The sequence below is a fragment of the Sarcophilus harrisii genome, chromosome 4, assembly GCF_902635505.1.
Source record: "Sarcophilus harrisii chromosome 4, mSarHar1.11, whole genome shotgun sequence".
NCBI lineage: Eukaryota > Metazoa > Chordata > Mammalia > Dasyuromorphia > Dasyuridae > Sarcophilus > Sarcophilus harrisii.
Window position 1 is genome coordinate 363061448 of NC_045429.1, and position 18550 is coordinate 363079997.

At 41.9% G+C, this 18550-nt stretch overlaps 1 protein-coding gene across 2 annotated transcripts; it reads left to right on the plus strand.

Annotated features, from left to right (window-relative positions):
- Positions 1 to 1639: 1639 nt before the first annotated feature.
- On the plus strand, positions 1640 to 18039 carry KCNJ9 (potassium inwardly rectifying channel subfamily J member 9). Of its 2 annotated transcripts, XM_031966851.1 has the most exons (4): positions 1640 to 1832; positions 2452 to 2523; positions 4752 to 5685; positions 14757 to 18039. In XM_031966851.1, the coding sequence occupies exons 3-4, from the start codon at positions 4776 to 4778 to the stop codon at positions 15086 to 15088; spliced, it is 1242 nt and encodes a 413-aa protein (XP_031822711.1). In that variant the 5' UTR covers positions 1640 to 1832; positions 2452 to 2523; positions 4752 to 4775; the 3' UTR covers positions 15089 to 18039. The 2 variants fall into 2 exon arrangements, with proteins under 2 accessions (XP_031822711.1, XP_031822709.1); XM_031966849.1 differs by lacking the exon at positions 2452 to 2523.
- The last annotated feature ends 511 nt before the right edge of the window (positions 18040 to 18550 follow it).

Genomic DNA, 18550 nt, shown 5'->3' on the forward strand with positions numbered 1-18550 from the left:
GTGATGATGATGAAGAAGAATTTCCTTGCAGATATCTAATTAAGAGGGTCATTAAGAAATAGAAATTCAGCCCATTACAAAATCATATGATAGGATCTTCCACCTCTTACATTTTGCTAGCATAGCCTTCAAGAAGGCAGGGTTTGATCTCCATGCTATGTTGAGGAATCAAAAAGGGACATTACAAGGAGAAACAATAAGGGTGAATAATAACAATAATCTTAATGGCATCTTGTATTGACATGGTATCATATGTTAAAAGGCTCTTTTGATTCTTCACTGCAGTGTGACTGTGGAGCTATTCAGGGAAAATACAACTTCTGCTGGACCCTACCAAACCGGAAAGACTTTGAGTATGGATCTTGTGAGAGTGTATATTTATCATCAAAGAAGATAAAGAGGAAAGGAAACAAGCATTTATTAAACACCTACTAAGTGTCAGGCACAGTGCTAAGAGCTTTATAAATATTATCTCATTTGATCCTTATAACAACCCAAGGGAAGTAGGTGCTATTATTGTTATTATTATCTCAATTTTACAGATGAGGAAATTGAGGAAGACTGACTAAACTGGTGGTTAATTTTGGAGGGGAGGGACATACAAAAATTCATTAAATACACACAAGGGTAATAATAAAAGCTAGCATTTAATCTAGTGCCTACTATGTGCTAGGTAATATGTGCTAGGTGCTTTACAAATATTATCTCATTTGATCCTCACAACCCTTTGAGGTGGATGCTGTTATTATCCCCATTTTACAGGTGAATAAAGTGAGACAAACTGTAACTTACCCAAAATCACAAGACTAGTAGGTATCTGAGGTCATTTTAAAACTCACCTCTTTTTGACTTCAGGTCCAGTACTCCATCCATTCTACCACCTCTGTGGTGAATAAGTGAAGGTATTATCCACATAGATGGAATCATGACTTTTTTAAAGTTCTGCAGTGAATATTTCTATAGCTTTATGTATTTTAAAAATGTTTTCAGATTATTTCAAGGTTATACAATAAGTAGTAAATCTATACAGATAAGAAAACAGCTGAGGTCCAAGGAATTTAAGATTATTTGTAAGGCTCCCTTTAGGTTTTGCATTTAATTAATGAGAAAGCTGAGACTAGAACCCCAGACCCCCGAATTTTCTGCCAGCCTGTACTTCTCCAATGCTTGTTCCACACACCTTTCAGTTACTCCCAGGCTCCCTTTCTCAATCTCCTCTGAACCTGATTCAGGATAAAAGCTGGACTAATACGACCTGAAGAATCTCATAGTTGGTTGGTTTCAGTCAGGGAATAGCTTATTTCACTCATATCCTTGTGAAGTAGGATCCTACACCTTCACCTGTTAAGGGATATCTCTGGATATCTTGGGAAGCCCAGCCCTGTCCCTATCTCCAAACCTATGAGAGCCCTCAATTTCAAAAAAGGAAAAGGAGCTTCAGTAGAATGAGCTGACTTCCTTGGTGGTAGAGGGGGGAGGTCTAGTGCAAGGAGTGAAGAGGCGTGTGGTAAATATTAGCTAAAAATAACTATAGTGTGTTGATCAGCCTCTAGTGGTACCCAAGATTGGGGGAGAGTACGGGGAGGGCGGGAGCCGTCGCCTAGGAGGCCACCAGACTGGTTACCGTGGAAACAGGCAGGAGCAGGGGAGCCTGGGAAGTTAGGATGACACAGATAGCGAGTCCTGGTCGGAGCTGCCGCTAAATTTAGGAAAAACAGTGGTGTCCTCGACTTCCAATCTCCTGGGGGGGCAGCCCTGGGGGGGAGGTGTCAGGGGCATGGACGCCACCTCCTGGGGGGCCCTGCTGCTATCTCCTCTGCTCCCCATGCACTGTGAGTTGAGTTGTGGAGGGGGGATTCAGGGTCTGGGGGCCCCGATTTCTGTGGCAGTAGGGAGGATGGGATGAGGGAAGGAGAGGGAGGGCTGAATCTCTTTAATTCTTTTCAGACTATCTTGTGAATGACTACTTCCCCAATACTCTTAAATATTCCATTCCCTATAATGGTTTTAGAAAGAGGGAGTGATACCATGGGGACTAAAAGACTGAGGACCTTTGGGAATGGGGAAGAGAATACACAGAGGATAAGGTTGGGGGGTGGGGAGGAATGCAAGGAGAGGCTGGACAGATCCTGGAATGGAAAGTGTCATTTGAGAACTTTCCACCCCTACAAGGAAAAGGATAGTCCCTCTTCACTTTAACTGGAAGAAAGGGGTTGGGATGGGGGTTAAAATAGGAGGGTCAGCCTTAGTTTTGAAATAATGGGTGAGGGGAGAAGGTTATTAAAGAGGGAGCTGAATGCTTGGATTTCCTTTGTTGACCTGAGCAGGAGAGTCATCTAGCAGACAGAATGAGAGAAATATCACTTGGGATCTTAGTAAAGCTGGACCACTTTGGGGGGGGGGTACCAGGGGACTGTGAGCTAGCTAGATTGTTTTTTTTGAGTGACCTAGGGCCTCTGAGTTGGAAAATGCTTAGAAATCTCTCCAGGAGGACAACTCCAGCCGCAGTGGAGGAAAAAGGAGGTCAGTGATGGGAGGGGGGGAGAGGGAAGAAATTGTTTGTTACCATCCTATTCAAAGTTAGGGTAATACTATACTCTGTGATTACAATGGTGTTCCTTGAGCTTTCCTGGAGAATCTATATAGGGTTTACTCTGCCCCCTAAGTTTTGAAGCCTTTTTCAGGTTTTCCTCTGACAGAGAATATGGCTGCAGTGACTCTAGGGCCTGGAGTTACAAATCCAGGCAATTTTTCTGTAGGTCTTGGCCAGACTCTAAAACCAATAGAGACCTTCTTCAATCCCTGTCCCCCAACTCTTCCTTCCACTCCATCATATCTCTCTTTCCTGTTATGGCCATCCTATTTCATTCTGCTCTCCATATTCTCCAATTATCAGCTTAATTTGGGAACTCCAGATTGATTTGGGGTTGGAGTACAGACAAATTTTAGGTGCTAATTGCTAGGAGAGGTCTTTTATGATGGAAAAAAGGAAAGAAAGGGGTAGCAGAACTAATAAGGGTGATAATAAAACTAAGAGTTGGTTTTATGAAAAAAAATAACAAAATTGATAAAACTTTAGTTAATTTGATTAGAAAAAGGAAAGGAAAACCAAATTATTTGTATCAAAAATGAAAGGGGTGAATTTACCTCCAATGAACAGAAAATTAAACCAATAGTTAAGAGCTATTTTGCCCAGCGGTATGCCAATAATCTGACAATCTAATTGACATGGATGAATATTTACAAAAATATAAATTGTTAAGATTAATAGAAGAGAAAATACAACATTTAAAGAATAAATAAGAATGAGCTTCCCCAAAAAGACCAAATTTAGGTAAAGAGGAAGGGTAGGTCAGTAAGTGTGAGATGAGCTATATCAGGTGCTAGGAGAAATAAGGAAGAAGGGATTGAAGAGTTTGAGATGTGGACTAGAGCTTCATTTAATCTGATCTAAATTTTTTCCTAATGCAGAAATTGAGGCACATTGACAGACAAAACCCACCACCAACTCTCCTGAAGTACCTCAGTTCTATTTGCCTCTGCTCTCTTTCTTCCTGTCTTCTCTCTTCTTTGTCTTTCAATGATTTCTGAAAACAGAACCTAGAGAAAAGTGGGCTGACCTTGCAGCAGAGAGGATGTTGGTTAGACCTCTTTAGAATTTCTAAGTGGGCTTCCTAATATAAAAAAGCCTCCACTCATTTTTGCCTTCCCAGAGAGTCAAAATAGTATTAGTGTAGAGAGCCCTAGATTTAAAGTCAGAAGATGAGATTGAACCTAAATTAGCTATCTCACCTCCCTGACCTTCAATTTCATCATCTTTAAAAGAGGGATAAAAAAATTTGCATCACGTTCCCTGCAAGCTTATTGTAAGGAAAGAACTTTGTAAACCATAAAAGTACCAAACAAATAAGAGCTATTATTATCTCCCTGTGGGGGTAAAGAAGAATAGGGGAACTGAGGTGAGAAGGATGGAAAGACTCATTTTTTAGTTATTTACAGAAAGGAAAGGAAAATTGGAAAAGCAATAATGACAGTAGGGTGGGGACAAGAGTGGTCTGAAATTGTTCATAGAGGAGTATGCCATGGGCTCTGGACAGGATAAAATGGCAGTTGAGTAATTCATAATAGAGAGAAAATAGAGGTTATTAGTGAAGTGAAATGCATAGAGCTTTGGGTTAGGATGCAGATGCCTTGAGTTCCCGCGAGACTAAAGCGTGTTGGAACGCATTTAATTCAAACCCACAAATATTTATTTTAAATAAAAATAACTGGCATGCCCATCACTTTAGGGTTGGCAAAGTGCTTTGCATGTTATTTTCTATCTCATTTGATCTTCACGACTCTGTGACGCGGGTAGATCCTCATTTGATCTACTACATCTGAGGTGTAGGGAGTAGAAAGGCAAAAAATAAAAATAAAAAATTGAATAGTCTTTGTCCTCAAAGATTCTATTCTTAGAGCTGGAAGGGACTTTGGAGATCGTGTAGTCAAAGCCATTATCTGACAGATGAGGAAGCAAGGTCCAGAGAGGTGAAGGCAGTCGTCCAAGGTGACCGAGGCAAGAGTGGGCAGGACGGCGTCGGAAGCCTGGTCTTCCAATTCTAGGTCCAAATTCATTCGGGCTTCCAGGGCGCTAGGCAGACAGGGCCGCTGGAGCGGTGATGGGGTAGCACAGGTGGAGGGGGAACAGGGCTGTCTCGCAGCTTCAGGCTCCCAGGACCTTGCTCTAACTGTCCCTTCCATATCCACAGCCTCCGAGGGGCGTCGCTGCTGACATGGCTCAGGAAAACTCGGCCTTCTCCCCTGGGCCAGAGGAACCTCCCGGGGGTCTCCCCCGCACCCTGGCTGCGCGCCCCGAACCCCGGGAGCCTCCGGAGAGGCCGCCCCGACGGGGCCGCCAGCGCTACGTGGAAAAGGACGGCAAGTGCAACGTGCAGCAGGGCAACGTACGGGAGACGTACCGCTACCTGACGGACATCTTCACCACACTGGTGGACCTGCAGTGGCGGCTCAGCCTCCTCTTCTTCGTGCTCGCCTATGCGCTCACCTGGCTCTTTTTCGGCGCCATCTGGTGGCTAATCGCCTACGGCCGAGGGGACCTGGAGCACCTAGAGGATACGACGTGGACGCCGTGCGTAAACAACCTCAACGGTTTCGTGGCCGCCTTCCTCTTCTCCATCGAAACCGAGACCACCATCGGCTACGGGCACCGCGTCATCACGGACCAGTGCCCCGAGGGCATCGCGCTGCTGCTGCTGCAGGCTATCCTGGGTTCCATGGTCAACGCCTTCATGGTGGGCTGCATGTTCGTCAAGATCTCTCAGCCCAACAAGCGCGCCGCCACGCTCGTCTTCTCTTCGCACGCCGTGGTGTCTCTGCGAGACGGGCGCCTGTGCCTCATGTTCCGCGTGGGTGACCTGCGCTCGTCTCACATCGTGGAAGCTTCCATCCGAGCCAAACTCATCCGTTCGCGCCAGACCCTCGAGGGCGAGTTCATCCCCTTGCACCAGACCGACCTTAGCGTGGGCTTCGACACGGGCGACGACCGCCTCTTTCTCGTCTCGCCACTAGTCATCAGCCACGAGATAGATGCCTCCAGCCCATTCTGGGAGGCGTCACGCCGTGCCCTCGAGAGGGATGACTTCGAGATCGTGGTGATCCTTGAGGGCATGGTGGAGGCCACTGGTGCGGGGACAGGGGCATGGAAGAAGGGGACCGGGTGGGAGTGGGGGCCACGAGGACGGAAACAGGGAGAGGGGGAAAGGGGACCGGCACTCCTAGTGGGAGAGGAGAGGTTTTTTAGGGAGATCTTAAAGGGGTTAATACGCATTCTTATGATGCTAGAAAGGAAGGCAGCTTGGACGGTGAGATCAAGGAGTGGGGTAATGGGCAAGGAGACAAGAGGCCGTAGACCTAAAGAACTGGTGGAAGATGTTCACAGGTAGAGGAGGAAATGGGGAGAGCTGAGAAATACGAGGGAAGCTGAGCGTGCTGTAGAACAGCTTGAGTGGGAGACTTACGGTTGGGGAGAGGGACACAAAATCTTAAGAATTGGAAGGGACTGGAAAGGTTGTGTTACACTTGAACAGGAATCTTCTCTACAACCAGCCTGGTGGGGAAAAATAAGCAAGCAAACCTCACTACCTCCTGAGGCAGCCCACTTCACTTTTGGACAGCTCAAATTATTAGGGATTTTTTGCCTTATTTGGACCTGAAATTTATCTCTTCTCTCCTTCTACCTTTTGTTCCTAATTTTGGCCTCTGGAATCAAGTAGAAAAGTCTAATCCTTTTTTCTTGTATAACCTCTCAGATATTTGAAGAAAAAAAGTTCTTTCTAAAGTTTTCTTTTTTTCCAAGCTAAACATTCCCAGATCCCAAGAAGGCAATCTCCAGGCTCTTTACCACCTTTTAGACACTTTCAAGCTTCTCAATAGCCTTCTTAAATTATGGCACCCAATATTAAACACAATATCCCAAATGCAGTCTGATAAGTTAAGAGGTACAAGCAGAATTATCACCTTTACACTGGATTCTTTGCCTAAGAATTCATTTGATTTTTTTTTTTTTTAAGCTGCAGACAACAGACAGGTGTCTGGGAGATAGGGAAAGTTTAAAGCTAAAGGAATGGATGAACAGAGTCACAGGACAAAAAGAGTAATTGAGTATGATAGATGGGGAGGGGGGAGGTTAAGTTGACTCACCTTGAGGTTGGGAAGCTCAGGGAAAATTAGAGCCAGGTAGCTGGGGAAGGAAACATAAGAGCAGAGAGCTAAAATAAAAGTGCAGGGACTGAAGGCCCCTTTGGCCCCTTAATGGGCCAAAAATAATTTGGTGATCTGAGGTGGTGTAAGACAGGGATAAGGAAATAAGATCTTGGAGCAGGGGACGAGTGACTGGGGGATCAGATGTGGGGAAGATATGGAGATGGAGGTATTTTTACAGCAAAGAAATGCTTTGTTTCTCTTAGTACTTTTACATGGTCCTAACAGCCAACCCTCCAGCTGTTTCTAATTCTCCCTCCCAGTTTGCCAGAGATTGGGGGCTGTTGGAAAAAGAAGCTTAAGGTCAACAGAGAATGGTACTCAGTCATTGAAGAATCTGTAGGCTGAGATACGTCCCACATCCAAGACAGGGTACACTGAAATTGCTATGGAGTAGTCTCAGAGTTCCTGCTGCCCCCTGGCGGTCCTTTTCTGATAAACAGCTGTGTAAGAATCAACCTCTTTGGCATTTCAGGATTTTTAAGCCCATTTCTCCCAGTATTTCTGATAACCCCAACCCTGTTCTTTTACTATCTTCCCATCATCCCTGGTATTCCTAGTAAGCACTCCACTCTTTTCCCTTCTCTTCCTACAGCTTCTTAAGACCTTCCTTGTTTCTCATCATTATCTTCCAAAAGCCTATCTTTCCCACACTGCCCCAACCCATTTTCAATAGTATTTCATATTCTAGCATCCATCATGGTAAAAATAAAATCTTATCACACCCAAAGATGTCTCCGTCAATGGGTTCACAATGTGGAGAGGGAAACTGGCCTTCTGAGGCAGATCTATAGGGAGAGAGGTCTAGCTCTCCTGACTTTACTTACTAAAACCAAAGTATTGTGGTCAGTTCTAGGCACCATACTCCAAAAAGAATGTTAGCAAAGTAAAGTATGTCCAAAGGATCATAGTGATGTTGCTGAAGTTTTAAAACCTTGTCACAGGAAAAATAATTAAAGAAATGGGGCTTATTGATATGGAAATTACTTAAATCTATGTATGACTGCAGAAGAAAATAGAATCATTCTCTGCTTCTCTAGGAGTTAGAACTAGAGAAAGTAAACAGGTAAGAAATGAGGAAAAACCACCTTGGCTCAACAAACTATGGATTAACCAGCAATTAGAGTTGTCCAACAATGAAACAGGTTGTTTCTCAAATGACTGTAATCCTCATCACTGAGATGAGATTAAATTAGATTAAAGATTAAATGTTTCACATCTTCCTGCTAAAAAGTACTTGAAAAGCTAATCACTGCATTTTAAGAACTAAAAGTTGAAGAATATTTCAAAAGCTGTTTAGTCTACCCCATACCTGACCAAGAATTTCCTTAACAATATGATTTGCAAATAGTTGTTCAGTTTTCATGAGACTTTCAGTAATGGAGAGCTCAACTAGCCAATCAAAATGCATTTATTAAGCATAAGAGAGGCAATTTGAGAGGCAGTGTAGCATAGTAGAGTTTTACCTAGCCTTGATCATTGAATGCATTGCCTTAATCAAAATGGGCCCTCTTAAAAACCTTAGATTAAAATGACCAAGATCCCCACTGCATTCAGGGCCGTCTCCAGCTATCCTGATCTATATCTTGCCACTATCCCAGATGTATTTGGAGGAGAAAGACAAATGACTTTGCACAGCCCTCCCTCATGTAAATCCAACTCAGCTGCATTTTGAGACATCACTTTCCTGATGTCATGGTTCTCTTCAAGAATGAAAGACAAACAACAGCATAATGGATAGATAAAATTATTGGAGTCAAGAAGACCTGAATTCAAGTCCCATCAGCTGTGTGACTGTGGGCAAATCATTCAATATTTCAGTGTTTTAAGCTTTTAAGATTATAACTGCCAGACCACTTCCGAAATATGGTTCCTGTGTTCTGCCCATCTTCCTTGTACCTGGACTCTGCTGCTGGGTCCCTAAGCACTAATAAGTAAACTTTTGCTTTACCTTTGCCTCTACATCATTTTTCAGTCATTTAAAAACCATGCTACAACTCACATTTCCTGTCCCCTTTTTTTCTTCCCTTTAAATGTTGTCTTTCCTCATTAAAATGTACCCTCCTTAAACTTATTCTCTCTTGCCCTGTAGAGCAAATGTGGATCATTGGGTGAAAGTTGCAAATAGGCAAATAGTTGCTACTTTATTAGTTAGTGTATTCCCCTTTATTTGAAATCTTCAAGCAAAGATTGGGTGACCACTTATGAGTTATGTTATATAGGGAATTCCTATTCAAGAATTAATTGAACAAAATGGACCCTGAGATTCCTCCCAACTCTGAAATTCTGAGATTATATTGTGACATTCATAATAAAAACAAAGAACAGATTTAGGGACTGGAGGGAGTGATGGGAAAAAAAGAAAATGAACAACAAAGGGGATTTCAGAGTTCAAAATCATGAAGATTTTGAATGATTGTGAATTTGGTGTATGTAGCTGTCATGGTAGCTGAGGTAAAGGAAAGATATAGTCATAGAAGTTGAGGATGATGATGAACTGAAGCCAGATTTTTTAAGGAAGCATTAACTTAAATACTGGAGTCCCCATTAGGAGGGGGAGGAGTGTTAAGGTAGAAAAGAATGCTTACAAACTATCCTTTTAGTAAAGTATTTGAGTAATTCTGTAATTTTGCCAGTAATAGAAGTCAAGTGAATTCATTTTATCTTCTTTTGTAAATCAAGATATTTGTTCTTCTCTAACCCACAGCACCTTTCCCCTTCTTCTTTAAGATCCTTCAAATATTTCCATGGCACAGTAGGCCCATCTGTCAGTTGTGTCAGTAGCCTGGATGTAGGGGCCAAGAGTCAAGCCATCAGAGTGTATTGACTTGTTGTTTCTCCTTTGTTTCAAAGAGAAATGTCTTGACTTGCAGGTGAATTGGATTTCAGTGAGGCAGAGTTGCACAAAATTGCTTGAACCCATGGGGACAGCCAAATATTGTATTGTCAACTCCTCAACTACCTTGGCTTTTTATTTGCTGTGAATTCTTTTTATTCTGTCTTTCTTAGTCTAAGGTTCCTTCCTAATGGAAGATTAAACAGAAACAATATGAGTGGAGCACTTTAGCCTATCATCAATTCTAATACTTTCATCAAGGATAGTTCCATCCTTTCTTGGATCTTCCTCATAGCCTCTCCCCCACAATTTAGAGAAAACAAAAACAAACCAAAAAATCCTTGACAGGCAGCATAACATTATAATTAGAATACCAGATCTGGGGTCAGGAATCTTCTGGTTCTGTTTCCTTTACTCTGCAACAGTTCATTTAAGTAATCCCAGGCTTGACTCAAAAACCTCTCTCTTCCTTTCTTATGATGCAATAGTATTCCAGTTTGGCCAGTCATGCCCCAGTTAATGGCATCCTCTTACCTTCTAAATCTTTGCTTCTACAAAAAAGAACTGCTACAATTATTTCTGTGCATATGGAGCCTTGTCCTTTTCCCTTATCTCTCTGCTATCTCTTTGCTAGGCTTAACTAGTGGAGTTACTGGGTCAAAGAGTATATGCAGTTTAACTGCTTTGGGGACATAGTTTCAAATTGCATTTCCGAATGGCTGGAATAATTCACAGCTTCGTCAGTAGGGAATTAATGTCCCTATTTTCTTGCAAGTCCTCCAACATTTGTCAGTCTGATATGAGTGAGATACAAGTCCACATTGTTTTAATTTACATTTCCCTAATCATGACTTGAATTATGTTTCCATATGGCTATGGATAGCTTGAATTTCATCCTTTGAAAACTATCTGTTTATAGCCTTTGACTATTTATCAATGGTGATACATCTTCTTTAATGCAATTTCCAACAATAAAATCACATTTCTGATACTGAACCATTTCATGGTGCCAAAGACTTTCTGATGAGAACTTTCTTTTTCTCATCTTCAATAACTGTGCCTGCTAAAGGAGGCAGAGCTCCATTATTTGCAGAAGCAGTTGCCAGGATTCTTCCCCAGAGAGATGGCTTCCCAGAATGATGACTTCAGGGGGTAAGCTACTAGTTCAGCAGGTGCTCTTATTCCTGTGCTCTTGGGTTTATCTAAGTATTGAGGATAGTTGGTTGCAGTTGGTAAAGAAGGTGAGCCAGTTCTTCATAGTGAGTGCTCACCTCAATGATGGCTGTAAGGTTCTGACTGGAAGCAAAGTCTAGGGACACTACCATTCCCAAAGTTTCTAGGTTCAGAAGTCTGGGGTATCTCCTTTAGGGTTGGAGGGAAGATGATGGTTAGGATGGTGATAGTATTTTGACTTGCCTAGCACATACTGCTTCCTGTCTTTCTCTCAGGGTGTCTTGCTGCTTCAGTAGGCTAGCTTGCCTGCTTGTTAATGGCAGTTGGTAGGGTTGTCCCCTTTTCCACGAGAGCTATTTCCTCTTATAATAATTTCAAGAGCTGGGTTGGAACAGAGCCATTGATCTGGGGGATGCTGCTATTCCCAGAACTCTTGGACCTATTTGCCCATTGGTGGCAGATGGTATTAGTAGTGGTAGGGAAGTGATTGCTCCTCTCAATAACAAAAGCTCATAAGCTGTTAAAGCACTCTCCTCCTAACTCTGAGATATAAGTAGTACAGGTATTATTATATCTATTTATTTTTCTATCTGACCTTTTATACAGTTCCCAGTGGGGGAACTTTCTCTACTTTTTTTTTTTATTTCTCTTCCTCCTATTTTCATCTTTATTTTTAAAATTCAATAGTTTTTTTTCAATTATATGTAAAGATAGTTTTCAACAGTCATCTTTATAAGATTTTGAGTTGCAAATTTTTTCTCCCTCCTTATATTATCTCCCCCCTCCCAAGACAGCAAGAAATCTGATATAGGTTATACATATACAATCACTTTAAAAATATTTCTATATTACTCATGTTGGGAAAGAAAAATCATAACAAAAGGGAAAAACTATATGAAAGAAAAAGCCAACAAAAAAAAGATGAAAATAATCTGCTTCGATCCATATTCTATTTCCATAGTTCCTCTCTCTGGATGAAGATGACAATTTCCCAAAGTCGATTGAAATTGTCTTGGATCAATGTATTGTTAAGAAGAGTCAAGTCTATCATAATCTTCCTGTTACTATATACAATATTTCCTGTTTCTGCTCACTTTATTCAGCATTAGTTTATGTAAGTCTTCTCAGGCTTTTTTGAAATCAGCCTGCTCATTATTTCTTATAGAACAATAATATTCCATTACATTCATATACCTTAACTTATTTAACCATTCCCCAGTTGCTGGGCATCCACTCAATTTCCAGTTACTTACCACTATAAAAAGAGCTGCTATAAACATTTTGCACATATGGGTCCTTTCTCCTCTTTTGGGATACAGACCCAATAATGCCACTGCTGGATCAGAGTGTATGCACAGTTTTAGAGCCTTTTGGGCATAGGGAAATTTTCTCTATTAATGCAGATTGCAACCTATAATCTAAGTAAATTACTTAGGGATACTAAGAATATAAATAGATTATCCAGGATTATCCAGTCAGTATGTTTGTAGAGATGGGACTTGGAAAACATATCTGAGGCTTTACCCTGATACTCCCTCTTCACTATATTCTGCTACGTTCCTATCCCCCTTTTACAGATCAACAAACTAAAACTGAGTGGCAAAGTGATGTATCAGACAATTATTATCCATTGTCTCCAGAACCAAACCTGTGCCATTTTCTCTACAAACAGACAATGGGGTCAAATGGCTGCAGTACTGGGGAAAACCTCTGAATCCTACCTAGACATTCACAACCTGGTTACCTTGGCTCACCTCCTAACCTTCACCCTTTAGGGCTTCAGTATTTTCATTTATAATATAGGCATAATAATAGCACTTAGTATCATAGGGTTCTTGTGAGGTTCAACATTTGTAAGATACTTTGTAAACCGTAGAGCATTATATTAATGTAAACTATTATTACTGTAATTACCTGAGGTCTAATTTGCTTCCTTGAAATTAGTATCTGCCTCTGATTATTACCCATTCTTTGTACATTCTTCTGTATTTAGACAACTAAGGTCATGAGTTTGAAGATTTGTCTCTTTTAGGATACAGTCTCCCATGAATGAATGCTGGTCAATCAATCAAGTAGCAAGCGTTCATTAAGTGACTGTGATGTTCCAGGTAGTATTCTGGGCACTCAGGACACAAAGATAAAAATATAAACAGTTCCTGTCCCCAAAAAGCAAATTCTAATGGGGGAGACAATATATATGTGCATAAATTTATACAAGACAAATACAAGGTGATTGAGGGTATGGAAGTAGCTGTTATGATGAACAAAAGCTTCACATAATAGGTTATCCTTGCTATGAGCCTTGAAGGCAAATGGGAATTCTAAGAGATGAGAGAGAATGAGGAAGGCATTCGAGGCAAGGGGGATAGTCAATGCAAAAACATGGAAATAAGAGATGAGGATCAGGTAAGTAAGAACTCCAGTTTGGCTGGACTGCAAGGAGTTATGTCTAATAAGTCTGAAGAGATAGTCTGGGATCAGCTTGTAAAGAGCTTTAAAGGCTCAACAGAAGGAAGGGAAAAGCATTTATTAAGTGCTTATCATATGCTGGCCACTATGCTAAGCATTTTATTATTATTCCATCATTTGACCTTCACAAGAAGCCTTAGAGGTAAATATCATTATCCCCATTTTACAGTTAAGGAAACTGAAGCAAACAAAGGTTAATTGACTTGCCCAGGGTCACACAGCTACTGTAGCTATATACAGCTGTGACTGGAGATCCAGTGTTCTATCTGCCATGCTACCTAACTATTTTGACATAACTAGAGGAGATTATACTTGATCCTAGAGTCAATAGGGAACCAATGAAATTTCTTAATTAGGTGAGTGACATTGTCAGATCCAGTGGATATAGAACTAGACCTAGAATCAGGAAGATCTGAGTTCAGATCAAGACTCAAAACACTTAGTAGCTGTATGATTCTGGGCAAGTTACTTAACCCTGTCTGCCTCAATTTCCTCATCTGTAAAATGAGCTGGAGAAGGAATGGTAAGCCGCTGCAGTATTTTTGCCAAGAAAATTTCAAATGGGATCACAAAAGTAAGGCAAGACCAAAAAACAACAAAGTTTTAGGAAAATACCTTTGTTAACTGTGTTGAGGATGGAGAGACCCATGGACCACTTAGGAGTCAGTCCAGTAGTCCAAGTGAGAAGTGATGCAATCCTGGCCTAAAGTGGTGGCTATGTGAATGAGGGAGAGACAGATACAAAGAATTGTAGCTATGATGAGATGTAAGACTTTTTCCCCTTTGTTTCATCTGTTACAATTATAGGTATCCACAATACCAGGTTTGTATTATTTTTGTGTATAGTATTCTCCTTTTCCTTCCCTTTTCATTTTAAAACCCACTCAATTATATTCCCAAGTATATATGTTTTACCTGCCCTCATCAGGCATATTTTATCCCTACCTAAGGACCAAATATTCCTCTATTTTAGGTAGTAGTCTCTCTTTCTCTCTCTCTCTTTTACTATTAAAAAGCTGAGGCAGTGAGAAGTTAAGTGACTTGACTGCAAAGAATAAAATCCAGATCTCCTATATCTGAAGTGAGATGAAGTCTAGCGGATAACATTGTTGTTGAAAAGGTAACTGTATTGGGAGAGGTGGTGGACTAGATGACTTAGAGGGCCCCTTCCATAGGATTTTAATAACAAATAGACATATTCCTAGACATCATTTCTAGAGAGATGGAAAACTATGGAGAGGTATGGTGGTTAGAAACATGAGAATATGAATCAAAATTTTGTCAAATCTGAAGGGTAGGGAAAAGATGAGGAAAAGGTATCCATAGTAAGGTGGGAAAGAAACAAAGGCTTTCTTTGTAAGACTAGAATGAAGATCCTAAGTGCATGTGGAAATGTCTCTCGGGTACTAAGAACAATCAAAGAGGCCTTGAGATGAAATAATGTGTTTGGGGATGTTAGCGGGAATGATGGTGTAGGAGAGCTGCTTCTTGACTCCTTCTCCTCTCTAATTCCCAGGGATGACTTGCCAAGCCAGAAGCTCATATCTGGTGGATGAGGTGCTGTGGGGTCACCGCTTCATGTCTGTCCTGAGCCTAGAGGACGGTTTTTATGAGGTGGACTACGCCAGCTTCCATGAGACCTTTGAGGTGCCCACCCCCTCCTGCAGTGCCCGAGAACTGGCTGAGGCTGCTGCTCGGCTTGATGCTCATCTCTACTGGTCCATCCCCAGCCGGCTGGACGAGAAGGTGGAGGAGGAAGGGGCGGGAGAGGGGCCAGGCTGGGGGAATGAAGGAGACAAGGAGAAGAATGGCCGCCTGCCCCCCCCAGAGAGTGAGTCCAAGGTGTAGTTATATCCAGAGGAGGTAGGAAAACCCCTCCCCCTACTACCTCCCAACCCCCAGCGTCAGACAGATGGCTAGGATCAGGACAGACAGGACAAATGGTAGCAGAGAGGCCTAGACATAAAAAAGAAAAAAACTTAAGTACCTGGAAGGAGCTTGAAATTCAATGGGGCCTTGAGAACCTCAGTTCTAGGATTCCCTCTTGGGGAGAGAGCTAGTATGGGTGTTAGGGGTGGAATTGAGAAACCATTTGCCATGGAGTTAGGGGTGGGATAGTGGTTATGGATCATTGCATTTATGTTTGTTATTAAATCTATTTAAAGATGGACACACATTTGAGTAGTAGAGGGTCAGATCGGTCAGTATTTGGGTAAGAAGGTAAAAGGAGAGAGAAATGATCTAATGAATATGACAGGATCGGAAACTGAGAGCTTTATGAGAAGATGGATAGAGAAATGGAGGAAATGATAGGATTAGGATTAGATTGGATTAAAGTGTTGAGTCCATTGGAGAGAGGGAGTTGTGTAGGAATCTGAGTGGATGGATGGATGCATAGATGAATGGAAAGATGGATAGGACAGAGAGAAAAATACATGGAAATTGTTGAATGGGTAGGGAAGAATGGCAGAATGTTGATAAATGGGAAAATAGAAAAGAGATAGGGGGAATTAGGAACTGTTCCTGCCCCATTCCATGAAGGCAGAGAGCTCTGAGTTGAGGTTAGAGGAGAGAGAACTTGTGCCTGGGGGGAAGAAAGAGTAAGTCATGGGTAGCTGGCTCTTCAGATGGGCTTTTAAAAAGCTTCTATACTAAGAATTATATGCATATATAAATCTATTTTTAACTGTGGGGTTGGAAGGGGTGGTAAGAGTTTGGGAGCAATCCTAATATCAACAGGTAGCTCCAATGCAGTTGGGGATCAAAAGAAGCTCTTCCTGGAGAGGAGAGGGAATTTGAGCAGTGGTGTTCATTCAAACAGGGGTTATGTGAGCCAGAACTGAAGAAAGAGAGTCTTCTATCACTTTTGTCACTGTTGAGCAAAATGGGAGATGGAAAAAAGAGAGAATCAATCGATGCTATTGACTGGGTATTAACGATGTGTGGAGCACTGACCTGGGTACCATATGAGAAACAAGAGAACATGAGAAGAACGGCCCCTATCTTGGTTATGTATCTGGTAAGAAATAATACACATGTGAAAAAAAACTGAATAAACAATATACAAATCCAGGAAAATCAGTATAACTGAGACTGAGAGCAAATACTAAAAAGCACCAAATAATGAACAAACAAATTGGGAAAGGGCAATAGCATCCTTTGAGCTAAATTCTAAGGCATTTAAGGATCCGTGCCAGTGGGCAAAGAGAGGATAGCATGATTACTGTGGATAGAAGGAATTTATAGAGGTCTGAAGGTAAAAATGGAAGCAGACCAACTGGGCAGAGCCAAGTGAAATGGAGAGCCTGAACATTGTGGGGAGAAGAAGGCCTTGAATCTCAGGATTAAGAATCTGGATTCTTCTGAGCTGATATCAGAGAACCATTGATGCTTTTTCAACAAGTCAATGAGCACTGAGTAAATTCTTGCTAACCCCAGGCACTGGGGTTACAAAGGCAAAATGAAACAGTTATCCCCTCAGTGAGTTTATAGGAGAAAGACAATACATGTGCACAGAGAAGTAAATAAAAATATAAGAATAAGGACCAGAGCAGTGATTTCACTAGAAAAGGAAACTGCGGGGCTGAGAAACTCCTTTTACAATTCCTTTTACCACTGTAATAGTTGGTACTTTCTCTGAAATTCATAATCTTAGCAAGATCTCCAAAAAGATCAAATGTCTTGCCTAAAGCCACTTAGCCAGTATATGCCAGAGACAGAACTTGACCTGTCTGCCTAGATTCAAGGCCAGCTCTCTAACCATTGTGCTTATATATGGTAAAGGTGAACAGAGAAGCACAAAACAGCATGGGAATCATGGAAAGTATCCTCTAGGATTGGCACTTGAGCTGAGGCTTGTGGGGAGTTAGAGATAACAAGAGGTAAGGAAGAAGAACATTTCAGGAAGAAAGTATGGGGGAGGGAAGAGCAGCAGGAAGTGGGGAAGGAGGAGAGGATAATGGAGAGCAGCCTTTGCAAAGGCGGAGAGATGAGAGCAGGATATGCATAGGAAACAGCAGGGGAGTGACCTTGGATTATGAGGGACATGTGCTTTAGGAAGATTTGTCTGATGATGATTGTGGGATGGATTGAAAGGAAGAGACAAAGGGGGTAGAGATCTCAGGAGGCAATTTAGGAAGCAATTGAAGTAATCCATCCATGAAGGCCTAGAGGAAATGGCATTTAACATTTAAAGATTGGGTTTGAGTTTAGGTCAATTCCCTGAGACTGAGTACTCTGAGGAGAGAGGACCTGAATTAGCATGGTGGCTACAGAAATAAAGCCAATCTCTTACAGGAGAAGGATGACCAGGATATAGCAATGGATCCAAAAAAAATAAAAAAAAAGTAATAAAGCAGAGAAAAGACTCATAGGTGACTTTGACTGGGACTGTGGCCTGCTGTCTGTCTGTGCTGCTCTGACTGGGAGCCCCCCTACCCCAAAAGAATCTCCCTTTCATATCCTCTCATGCCCTGCCTGTCCTTTCCATCCTTCTGACCCAGTAATTTAAAAGCAGAGGCCTATGGTACCAGATCATGAGGGATAAGGGTGGGGGCAAAGCCCAGAGGGTAAGGTGTGATGAGAGGGAGGCAAACTTCTGTGGCCATTCTTCTTGAAAGGAAGTGAAAGAAAATATGGTCACTGCCCAAGTGCACCCACACTCTAGTCCTGTCTGCCCTCAAGAAGGAAGGAGGACATATATGGCAGTGCTAGCTTAGTGAGGGCCCTTTGTTTCACAACTGTGACTTCATACTCACTCCTGCTCTTTAATAAACTTACAGCCCCTCTGGGGGGAAGAACCCTAGCCCCATGTCTGGTCTGTTCCAAGTGAGTGTGTGTGTGTGTGTGTGTGTGTGTGTGTGTGTAGGGGGAGTGGGTAGGGATGGAAGTGAGTGTCCAACAACAGGATGCTCAATGATGGGAGATGCTCAAGAGCCAAGCTTCTTTCAGAGAAGGAATTACTGACATTTAGGGTAGTGCTTAAGGTTCATACCATAATTTTTTTTTATTGTTTTCATACCATAACAAACTACATGGTGTAGGTGCTATAGGCATTTTTATCTCCATTTTATAGATAAGAAAACTGAGGCTGAGAAGCAAAGTGATTTTGCCATGGTCATCCATCTAATAAGTGTGAGAGGTAGAGTGCTTGTTTGCCAAATGTGCAGGAAACAGAAGATTGAAAAGTAAATGTAAAGGTATCTGCACACCTGGATGATAGAGGCAGCATCCCAAAAGATCCCAACCAACTGTATGATGGCATCAGTCTATGTATTTTAATACTGCAGAGACCTCTGGCTTCATCTGCCT